Below are 12,494 nucleotides of genomic sequence, written 5' to 3' on the forward strand. Positions count from 1 at the left end.
ACGCATTTTTAAAATTTTTCAATGAAAAATGAAAACGGAAAATGAAAATTGAAAAGGGAAAACAAAAAACGGAAAATGAAAATTGTTTTTCCGTAACTAAACGCAACCTAAATATCATTCTATTTTTTCGTACAAATTCTCCTATCCATTTAAACGATGATATATGTCATTTTGGTAAGCTTAAATAACATTGAATGAACATTAAATATGACACATGTCATTAATTTAATTTGATGAGAAGATTTGTTGAAACAATAAGTAAAAAAAATATTAAAATTCTCATAATTTTGTATTACATAATATAAAAAGAACAAGAAAATTCATTAAAATTTCGAATTTAAGGCCAGTGCAAGGCAGAAGTCAGTTACATAAATGGTAGTAAATGAAATAGGAATGAGGAAATTAAACATACACATACACTCGGGAAAAAAAAAAAAAGCTTTCAAAAAGCTCTCTTCACTTTACTTATCTTTTATGAAATATTTATACATAAAATATGTGCCAACAACAACTCCTCAATCCGCTTGACCACCCGATGATTCCTCCTTCACTTACTCATCAACGGCCAACGGCACAGATTCAGCCTGAAAACAACACCAAACAAATATCACATCCCTATCCCTTGGCCTTGCTTACATAACATATAACATACATTATATATATTAAAAAAATTACCAATTTGCGATACTTGAGAGCATAAAACATTTCAAGATATCGACGAATCTCAAGCCTGTCAAGCTTTGACACGTGTTTCCAGAATCCATAAACTCCAGCAAGCGTCAACAACCTATCTGAGTAGATCTGCCAAGTGTATCTGTCATTATGAAAAAAAGGTTAATTTAAGAGTTTAACAAATGTTTATACTACTAATAATGAGTTTAAATAAAGAAAGTAACATCAGTTATCTTACTTCTCCTGGATACGCTGCTCGGAACCCTTGGAAATGGCTTCCCAATGAGAAGGGTCAGCTTTAGTCTTCTCAAAGAACTTCACTAGAAGCTCAGTCACCTGGTCTCCATGATACGGGTCAATATGAAACCCGGATTTCCCATGAACAATGATTTCCGCCGGACCACCGTGAAGCGTTGCAAATGTCGGCAGCCCACACGTCATGGCCTCCACCACCGTCAGCCCAAAAGCTTCATAGAACGCTGGCTGAATAAAAGCGCCTCTCGTATCAGCAATCACACGATACAACTCGCCGTTTCGAACCCGGTTCATCTGTGAAGAAATCCATCTAAACTGACCATTTAACTTGTACTCCTCGATTAAATCGTACATCTTCTTCATCTGAGCTTGCTCTTCCAGATCCTTCGATTCCTTCCTCCGGTCACCGCCGACCACCACCAGATTCACCAGCTCACGAAGCCGATCGTTTTTCGCGTACCACTCCACAAGTCCGGTCAAGTTCTTCACATTGTCCAGTCGAGCCATTGTGAACAAGATCGGCTTATTCTTATCTTTCAAAACACATCTGTAACGAGTGATGTTCATTCATTCAAACGATCAATTCAAATATTAAAATTAAAAACATGGAGAAGGTATAACATGTAATGCAAAACGTACAAGTGTTCTTCGTTCTCAACGGAACTGAAGAGGAGTTCATCGATTTCAGGGTGGAGTGCTGTGAGTCTCTTTTCTTTCTCGCTGTAAGAGAAGTATATCCCCATATCAGCACCGGGGGAAACGATGTTGAATTTAGGGTCGAAGACATCGATTCCATGGACGACTCTGTATAATCCAGGCATTGTGAAAGCTGTATGGCTCTCATATTGTCCAACTGTGTCCTTGCTGAAAACAAAATTAAAATTAGTGTTTTCTAATTTTTAAAGGCCAATCAAACAATACTGACGAGAATATGTTTTACCTTCCGGCAATTTCTTGGAAGGTACTGGTGATGATGAAATCGGTGTGATTCATGGCGATAAGATCAGCTGTAAACTGAGAGGAGAAGTGATATTTCTCATCGAACTGCTTCCAGTAGATATCGGAATCAGGATATTTGGTTTTCTCAAGAGCATGAGCGATTGTGCATTGAGTCACACCCAATTTGTGAGCGAGCAAAGAGGCGACAAGGTTTCCCTCACTGTAGTTTCCGATGATCAAATCGGGCTTCGCCTGCAACTCGGCGGTGATTTCTTTGGCGACATCCTCAGTGAAAGTCTCGATGTATGGCCACACCTCAAAGCGAGAGATCCATTTGCGAAGAATACCTTTTTCGTTTCTAAACGGAACTCGAAGAATATGAGAGTGCTCTGCTCCGAACACTTTCTCGAGTCGCTGCCCGCAGGTGGTTCCGACAGCGTCAGGGAGGAGCCTTGTCACCTGTTCATCATAAAATCGGTTAAGTATCGAAAATTTTGAAAGAAGGAGAAAAGAAGAAATTAAGGGGACTTACGATAAGAATACGTGGAACAATATCAAGCCCTTGCTCCTTGATCCTCTTGAGCATCTCACGTTCTAAAGCAGGAACTTGATCGAGAATGTAAACAACTTGACCACCGGTGTCGGGGTATCCTAAAACGTTTTCTTGAGCGAAGTAACCATGGGGGGAAAGAATGACAACGTTGAAAACCATAGGGATTCTTCCAAGAAATTTCTGGAGAGTGATTGCATCAGGAGCTTCGAGAAGATCGAGTAGCATATAGATCATCTCCATGACACCCTCTGCTTTATCACCCCAACCTCTCTCCAGTCCAATCTCTTGAAACTTATGTTCAAATTTAGAGTATGGAGTGTTCGCATCAAGCGTAGATAGGTACTCTGATGCCTTTCTTAACACAGATTGAAGAGAATTCAGATTTTGGATTCTGTCATTCACCATCATCGTCTGCAAATCATAAAAATTCTAATCTGTTAGGTCCAGAACTCTAACGAAAGAAGTAAATCAAGAAGAATTATAGGGTTTTGAGTGTAATTAATACCTTGCCCTTGTAGGCGTGGGTACGGAGAAAATCGAGTAGAGGGTTCATGCTATGTTTGTCATGAAACATTTTCGCAGAGAGATGTCTGTTCAGAAACTCAACTCCGTTCCCAATAGACTTGGTTAGGGTTGGGCGGGGGAAAGAAGCGGTGAATGGTTTAAAGTCCAATTCCAGTACAAAGTTGTCATGGGAGCTGCAATCAATCGGAAATTATATAACATTTGCAGAGGAAAAAAACAAAAGGCAATTGTGAATCTGAATATGTTAATAACAGGATGATGATGATACTTACGATCCATCAACGAGTTCTTCTTTGAAACGAAGATATTCAGGAACACTTAATTCTTCAACGACCAGTGCATTTACATTGACTCTTACATATTCCCAAACACCCGGTCTCAAACGAATAGAAAGTGCAACCCATGGAGGCAACACTATAGCTTCCTATCAACACATTAACAAAAAACAGAGAATAAGTAGGGATCAATAATGTTTTTTTTTCTTCGATCATATACCTGTGTTGATTTGAGAACTTCATAAAAGGAACTATCAAGAAGTTTGGTATCCTCTTTGCAGACTGCATTAAACGCAGCCATGAGTTGGTGAGGCTTCAATATTCCTTTTCCATGGCTTTCGATCCTTGAGGATATTAAATGAGAAAAAACATAGCGTTAAATCGATTCTAAAAATTGTAGCTGAGAAGATAAGGCTCCAGAAAGCATAAGATACCTTGAAAGAACCTTCAGGATTTCATTACGATGGGATGCTAGAGTAGAATCAAGACGCTCTCGAAAACTGTGTGCACGGGTGAAAACTTTTTCCGCCATGATCGACCACGAATTTACTTATCTTACAAAATCAGAAGGATTATCAACTGCCAGAGAAGGAAGCGTTTAGATGACTTTAGTTACCAAAATACAGAGGATATTAATTTGAAGAAGAAACACAAAATTTTACGCGTCTTTGTTTTATTAGTCTATAACAGTCCAGATGCTTCTATAGATCATTGATTGTTCAAGTAAAAAAGGGAAAGCAAGTCAAACTTGAAAAAATATTAACCACCAAAATCGAAGTAGAAACTTCACAGATCATTGATTGTTCAAGGATGAATCTAAGTTGAAATTATCTACAAAAATTGAGCTACATAAGCAGAGAAATCAAAAGGGAACTAAAGTATATGCGATCATGGTGATGAAATTATGTGCAAAAAGTGAAGTAAATGCTACAGAAAATAAAAAGGGAAATAAAGTAGTTGAGAGAACATAGATAAATATAGCAGAAAGCGTTACATAAATCACACCTTTTAACTTTTAGTGTTCAACAGCAAAGTGAATGTAATTAACGATGGAGAAAAGGGACGAACGGAAGGATAGATATGAATGAGAAGACAAGTGTGGGAAGGGAGTGATTTTATAGGCAAAGAAATAAAGGGGAACCTGGAAATTCTTTCAACCATTTTTTAATTATTTCATTTTATTGATGTGTACTTAATAGATTGGGTTTAAGTTTTTAAGTTAAAAAGTAGTTATATGTTTTTGTACAGGCATTATTAAAATAGCCATGAAATACCACTATGGCCAACTTGTCATTATTCCCACGCGGTTAACTTTTTTTTTAAAAAAAAAACACTTGACTAATGAAAACTAATGGTAAGTTAGCACTTAGCACCTAGTTTATAAATTAAAGAGGATAAACTTGCTAATCATATTATAATTTATAAATAATATAATATGCAAAACCTCGTCGGGTACTTGAAAACTAATGGTAGGTTCCTGGTTTTATTTGACTAACACTTGTCTAATATTTTAAAATATATAGTTCACATAAAAAAAAGACTAATCACGTAAATTCTTATTTTTTATAAATCAACCAAAAATTAGAGAAATTATTCAAATAGTTAGGATTTTTACATGCCACCGTATGTGAAAATTTAAATGGTCTATAAAAAATGTATTATTCAGATAAAATAATAAAACAACGTTGTTTTAACCTAAATTGACTGTGGAAAAATAAAGTTGAGCTGCATAAATATCACGTGTGCTGCGAAAATCTAGATTTATGATATCAGATGAAATCCTCGTATTTTGAAATAAGAGTAGGAAATTCCGGTATTGAAACATTAATAATGTAAAATCACAATGAAATATTTTGGATTTGAAACTTTTTTAGTAGTGATATCAGATGAAGAAGAGGGTTTATATGGAACATATAGTTTAGTTATAAGGGTATGAGATGCTATTGTTGTTGAAAAGGGTATGAAGTCATTATAGTTTAGTAGTAAGCATATGAAATCCCTATTTTTGTTGCGAACGGTATGAAGTCTCTACGATTTATTAATAAGGGTATGAAATCCTTATTGTTGTTCTGAAGGGTATGAACTCCTCATGGTTTGGAATTAATGGTATGAAATCCATATTGATATTGTAAAGGGTATGAAATCCCTATAGTAAATTGAAAAGGGTATGTACTTCTTATAGTAGAAAGTTAATGACATGAACTCTTACTTATATGTTTCATTTGGCATTTAGTTACATTCTTGGCTTTAATTATTGTGATTGTTTTGTTGGGAATTTTATATTAACCTGTAACACCGGGTTATTTCATGTAAAATTCTCTTTCCTTAATTTGTAAATAAATTCATGGGACTTAAGTTTAAGTAGAGCGTAGATAGCCTCTACGTATTCAGTAGAAGGAAAGATGATGTGAGGACTTAATGAGCTACGTCGGGCATAGTTAAGAAGATCGCAGGTGTACTTGGTCAGGATCCAAACCCTAAAATATGGGTTTTGAGCCATATTTAAACACCTTAACCATCATAAACCCTTTCCATTCTCAGCCTCCATTTCCCCAAACAACTCCCTTGAAACCCTAACCCTATATTTGAGCATAGTGAGCTTAAGATGTAAAATTCTGTTTCGATAAGTTTCTTATTCTGAGATTGTGGGCAGTAAATTGATCAAGTAAAGGCCTTAGGCTTCAAGGGAATAGGGTTTAGACCTTACTGGATGATGACAATGTTAGATAAGTGATTTAAGCCTTGGTTTGTGTCTTGGAGTCAAAGGGTAAAATAGGAAAAGTGATGTTTCAAACTTCTTTTATGAATTAAGGATTTTAGTTCGATATTTTTTAAGTAAAAAATAATTAGATAGGGTTGTGGGGCTCGTCAATACATTTTTGTGCATATAAAGAACGTTGAAAACGGAGTTGAAATGAAGAAGTTATGATTGTTTGAAGTTAGAGTGAAATTGAGTGAACACCCGTTCTCACGAGGTGAGAAGTAATTCTCATGACATGAGAGTCCTCATGAGGTGAGAATATATTCTCACGACATGAGAACTGTTCTGCCCAAAGCCCACAGAATTTTTAGGATTTTCAAGGTATTTAAAGGTAATGATTCATGTTTTAGGGTATTTTCTTAGCCTCCATCATATTTAAAACCTCTTGGGAGAAACCCTAGCCTCTATTTTCAAGATTTGAGCATTACCCTCTCCTCTCTTATCTATTTTTGGAGTTTTTGTTTGTTTTAAAACAATGTTTTCATGCAAGATTGATCCTTGAAGCTTGGAAATTGAAGATTTCAACTTTCACTTACCTTCTAGACCTTTGTGAGTTATAAAGTTCCAAGCTTTATTAAATTTCATCTTTGGATCTCAGTGTATTTGGTTTTTTGGTCGATTTTAATGAGCTTTGAGTGAGAGTTGGGAATAAAGTTTGCAACTTTATTACTCTCCAAGGTCCTAAGAACATTGTATGTTTCGGATATAGATGCTAACACCTTTTGATTAGTTTATAATGTTTTCTTGGAGCTCATGGACTAGGAAAGTTTTGATCTTTTTCCTTTCCCTTTCAACCATGCAAGTTTTGGTCATTTAGGTAATTTTGGTGTATTAAAGTTTAGATCTTGAAAGCTTGAGACATTAGTATGTATAAAGTTGGAAACTTTATTCATCTAAACATCATGTTGATTCAGATCTGAAGGTTAGAGACTTGGACTTAATGGATTAAGTTGAGAAAGATGCACTTTTGGGTTCCTTTGAGACTTAAAATCTAAATCTTGGTGGTTTGAACCTTGAAGCTTGGAAATTGAAGATTTCAACTTTCACCTACCTTCTAGACCTTTGTGAGTTATAAAGTTCCAAGCTTTATTAAATTTCATCTTTGGATCTCAGTGTATTTGGTTTTTTGGTCTATTTTAATGAGCTTTGAGTGAGAGTTGGGAATAAAGTTTGCAACTTTATTACTCTCCAAGGTCCTAAGAACATTGTATGTTTCGGATATAGATGCTAACACCTTTTGATTAGTTTATAATGTTTTCTTGGAACTCATGGACTAGGAAAGTTTTGATCTTTTTCCTTTCCCTTTCAACCATGCAAGTTTTGGTCATTTAGGTAATTTTGGTGTATTAAAGTTTAGATCTTGAAAGCTTGAGACATTAGTATGTATAAAGTTGGAAACTTTATTCATCTAAACATCATGTTGATTCAGATCTGAAGGTTAGAGACCTGGACTTAATGGATTAAGTTGAGAAAGATGCACTTTTGGGTTCCTTTGAGACTTAAAATCTAAATCTTGGTGGTTTGAACCTTCCTAATGGATAAAGTTGGAAACTTTATCCATTAAGACCTTGGAATAGATCAGATCTGAGCTTTGGAGCTGTTGAAATCAGAAGAAAATAGATTAAGCTCATTTGAGCTGTTCAGACTAGTCCCTATGGCGTGACCTTTGCTACGACGACGTGGCGACTGGGGGATTAGCACTATTCTAGCATTTTATGCCCATGGTGTGGACAAGGAAGGCCATGACATGGAGGGTTGTTATTTAGAAATTTTGAATTTGACTTTGACCGTTGACTTTTTGTCCTGTTTGACCTTTGGTAAAACTTGTGTAGAATTGAGATTTTAGCTAAGGATTGATTTCAGTTTGGCTTTAGGAAGCTTGGATTGGATGTTATGGTGGTGAGGTAGCTGTTAAGTTTCTGTTGAATAGTTCAGGTGAGATCCTTCACTGTACTCGTGGGTCGAAGGCACCAATATCGGCCCACTGGATTAGTTTTTAGGATGATTGTTGTCTTTGTGACACTTATTGTTATGCCTGTATGTGCTTGTTGTCTTTGTGACTCTTACTTATATGATTGTATGCTTATTTGTAGGGGGTGGAATAGACCCGATACCGGTTGAAAGAGACCGAAAGGGGTGAAATAGACCCAATACTGGTTGAAAGAGACCGAATGGGGGTGAAATAGACCCACTACTGGTTGAAAGAGATCGAATGGGTGAAAGAGTCCAATACCGGTTGAAAGAGACCAAAGGGGGTGAAATAGACCCAGTACCGATTGAAAGAGACCGAAGGAGGTGAAATAGACCAAATTATGTTTTTACTGTTATGTATATATGGTATGGGGTATTTTGGGGAACTCACTAAGCTTTGTGCTTACGGTTTTATGTTTATGATTTCAGGTACTTTTGTTTTCAAAGGAAGGGCCCGACTTGATCGCATTGTGTCCCCTAGAGATTTATTTCGCATTGACTATTTATGATTTTACTTTGATGTTTTGAGAATACTTTTATTATAATTGACATTTGGGATAATGAATGAATGGTTTTGAATTATTTAAAAATGAATTTTTTTTACTTAGTATTTTTAGGGAGCTACATAAGAGTGTATTAATTAGTGCTTTTGAAGGAAGAAGAAGTTGGAGGTGGTGCTTTTAAGCTTCAAGCCTCGTGGATCTGGACCTTACATCTCCTTAGCATCCTCTAGGAGGTATACAGTTTTGAACTTGATGAATACTTTGCTAGATCTTGTCGGTTCTAGGGTTTATGTGTATTTTGGTCCCATAATCTTGATCTAGTTGATATGAGATACTTCAGACCTTATGAGTAGCTTTTTCATGCATTTTTGGAGTGAATGGAGTCATAAAAATGTAACCTTGCTCCTTTCTTTCCATCCATGCATGAGTTTTGGGGCTTAGAATCTTGTGTTAAGTTAGGGTTTTGGATTTGGACACTTTCTAGCCATGCAGAATCATAAAGTTGAAAGCTTTATGAATTAGGATGCTATTTGGGGTTAAATCTGAGCATTTGGTGAAAGGTATTAATGTGATAAATGCTTAATAAAGGATTTGTTTTTGTCTAAGCCTATTAAAATATAACTTTAAAAATAAAGTCAAAATTAGTCGACGAAGTCTAAACCAAAGTCGTAGATTACACCGCTACCTATGCGTGGATATAAAGAACGTCAAAAACAGAGCTCGTATGCGAAATTTACGGAATTTAGAAGTCTGGAATATGTTGGTGCGAGGAGGGTGATGTGGCTTAATCTTGACCCTTGCTTTCTCTCTACGGTCTTCACTTCGGATGTTGACAACTACCCCCTCGTACATGCAGCATAGGCCGGGACAACAAAAGTCCATTAAAAATTCATAACTTCTTCATCCGATGTCCGTTTTTGTCTATCTTTTTACCATTGAACTACTATCGACGAGATTTTCGATTCTCGTTTAGGTTGTGTCGGCTAAAAATCGTTCGATCTATAATTCAAATTCTGTGTTGCATACTGTTATGCCAAATCTTACAAAATTCATAACTTCCTTATACAAAGTCAAATTTGGATATTCTTTTTATGCACACTCTCAGTTTAATGTATACTACGACTTTCATTTAGATCGCTAAGGCTAAAAATCATTTTATCATAAAATCACTTTTTACGTCATGCAGCGTCATGCCGGTTCTGTCCCGAAACTTCGACATGTCATAACTTCTTCGTTATAACTTAGATTTTTGGTGTTCTTCATATCTCCGGAATCCTTGTTACGACCATTACAACTCTTCATAGATATCGATTTTATCTAACATTGTACTTTTGACGCTTATTTTTATCCTTAATTTATTATATCATCATAATTAAATATAAGGTACATAAATTCACATAATTCATTCTTATTACTTCAAACGAGTTACAATAATTGACCTAGACTATTATATCATCTTTAATACTTAGCCCAGAAACACAGATGTTACAATTCTCTCCCCCTTAGGATGATTCCGTCCCCGGAATCATACATCAACAAAGAAATGCGGATAGCGACTCATCATGTCACTCTACGTTTCCCAGATGAGATTTGGCCTATTCGTACGTTTCCATTGCACAAGCACTAAATCGACCATCTTGTGTCGCAACTTCTAGTCTTACGGTCAACGATTGCCTCTAGTTCCTCAATTAGCCTCTTGTTTTCATCCATCCTTAACTCAGAAATTGAAATTATGTCGAGAAATTCTCATGTGAACTTCCTCAAACATACGTGGAAAGTGTTATGAATACCATCTAGTTCTTCTGATAGTTCTAGCTTGTAAGCTTGGTTCCCAATCCTCTGAAGAACTTTAAACAGTCCAATAAACCTTGGACTCAACTTTCCCCTTTTACTGAATCTTATAAGTCCCTTCCACGGTGAGACTTTAAGTAAAACCGAATCTTTAACTTCGAATGTCATCGGTTGTCTTCTCTTGTCACCATAGCTCTTTTGATGATCCTGAGCTGCTAACATCCTCTCCCTAATCACTTTTAGCTTTTCAGCAGTTTGATGGACTATCTCGGGTCCCATAAACTGCTTTTCTCCAGCTTCAAGCCAACATGATGGCATTCGACACTTTTATCCATACAAAGCTTGATAATGTGCCACCTTTATGCTCGAGTGGAAACTATTATTATAGGAAAATTCTACCAGAGGTAAATGTTCAACCCAATTACCTTGGAATTCCAGGGTACATGTTCTTAGCATATCGTCCAACGTTTGAATCGTTCGTTCACTCTGACCATCGGTTTGCGGATGGTAGGCTGTATTTAGACACAGTTTTGTACCCGATTCCTCTTGTAGTTAATTTGACCCTGTTACGCAACTCTCGTTTGAGTCTAACTGTTTCAGGGATGAATCTTCTACTCGAAGGATTATCTAAGCCTCCTGGAAAGTATAAGTATTCGTCATCTGGTTATAGTCAGGGATTGTGATGTTGTTGGTGGCATTGAGCTGATCAGGGTAAGAAGATGTAGTTAGCAGTTATTCATTGAGGTTTCAGAAGGTTTTGATAGTGGGTTCAGTAGCCTTGGGAAGGCCATTGATTGCGTAGGATCTTAGTAGTACTTCTATAGTGATGAGTATCGGTGGCAGGGGAAACGTCAGTTAGTCTAGAGCAAATAGAAGGGTTGCTACGGGTGTGGCATGTGAGATGTTCGCGAAATAAGTGACGGTAACGGACTTCGAGGACGAAGTCCAATTTAAGTGGTGGAGAATTGTAACACCTAGAATCTAGAAGGCCAAAGAAAGGAAAATAGAACCTTTAGACAAGAAGGAAACTCGTCGAGTCTTGGGGATGACTCGACGCGTAGGAGCGGATTTTGAGTCACGGGTAAAGTGACCTACTAGACGAGTTGGAGAACCAACTCAGCGAGTTGGTATGGGTTCGGGAAACCCTAAATTTGGGTCTTGGTGCCCTATTTAAGCATCTTATTCTCCTCCCACCAGCCTCATTCTTAGCCTCCATATCCCAAACCCTAATCCACGAAACCCTAGAGTCTTCATTGAGTGTGTGAACCATTATTGAGTGAGTTGTGTGTTCTTGAGGCCTAGAAGAAAAAGAAGGATCTTGAAGGTTCAAGGAGGAGGTTATATATCCAGGGATTTCATTCTATTCTCATCACTTTCTGGTAATAAAACTTCTAACTTGCCTTGTAGTTTCTTAGATCTCATTTTGATCACCTTTATGGGGTTTTTGGTCCAATGTGCTTGATTTATGGGTCATGGAAGTCCCAAGTTGATTATACTTTCAAATCTGAAGTCTCTAAAGGTTGGGAAGTCATAAAGGTGCAAACTTTATGCCATTGAAGACCCATGAAAACCTTAGGGATGATGTTATGGGCTTTTAAGCCCCAAAGGGGCCATGCATGGAAGTAAAGTTGGAAGCTTTACGTGTTTACTGGGTGTCTAGGGCCTAGATCTTGGTTATCCTGCCTTGGATTGGAATAATAAGGATTTTGGACAAGGACTATGTCTTAAGGACCTAAGGTTTTAGCTAAACCCGTTAAGAAGGACAGGTATTGGGTAAAGTTGGAAACTTTACCCTTAAGAGGTCATTTCTAGCGTAAAGACGAAGTTTGGGGTTTAGATCTGAAGTGTAGGGGCTTAATCTGTTAAGATGGCCCAATCAGACTAAGGAACTCAGCGAGTCCAGGGAGGGTCTCGATGAGTTGAAGTGAGTTATCCAGATTTTTTTGGGGTAGAACTCGGCGAGTTAGAGGAATGACTCGACGAGTTGATTTGATGAATGACGACCATGAGTAGCCAGGGAACTTGGAGAGCCAGGGGCTGACTCGATGAGTTGGATCTCGATTTCAAGATTTTAAGCTTTAGAACTCGACGAGTTCATGGAGAAGCTCGGTGAGTTGGGTCAACTCGGAGCGTTGACTTTGACTTTGACTTTGGCTTTGACTAAGAGTTGACTTTAACTTTGACCAGGGGTAAAATGGTCATTTTACCTTAAGAAGGATTATCAGTTCTTGACTAAGTATTATGTTGGT

At 37.2% G+C, this 12,494-nt stretch overlaps 1 protein-coding gene across 1 annotated transcript; it reads right to left on the minus strand.

The window, feature by feature from the left end:
- Positions 1–302: 302 nt before the first annotated feature.
- Positions 303–4,372, minus strand: LOC145045070 (sucrose synthase-like). The gene is made up of 11 exons (XM_078993420.1): positions 4,225–4,372; positions 3,654–3,798; positions 3,440–3,563; positions 3,217–3,368; positions 2,925–3,117; positions 2,399–2,830; positions 1,868–2,325; positions 1,567–1,791; positions 911–1,474; positions 676–814; positions 303–584 (listed from the first exon to the last, which is right to left on the minus strand). Exons 2-11 carry the CDS (start codon positions 3,749–3,751, stop codon positions 552–554), a joined length of 2,418 nt encoding a protein of 805 aa, XP_078849546.1. The 5' UTR covers positions 3,752–3,798; positions 4,225–4,372; the 3' UTR covers positions 303–551.
- Positions 4,373–12,494: the final 8,122 nt, after the last annotated feature.

The sequence above is a fragment of the Lactuca saligna genome, chromosome 5 (assembly GCF_052625555.1).
Source record: "Lactuca saligna cultivar CGN05327 chromosome 5, ASM5262555v1, whole genome shotgun sequence".
In the NCBI taxonomy this organism is placed as follows: Eukaryota; Viridiplantae; Streptophyta; class Magnoliopsida; order Asterales; family Asteraceae; genus Lactuca; species Lactuca saligna.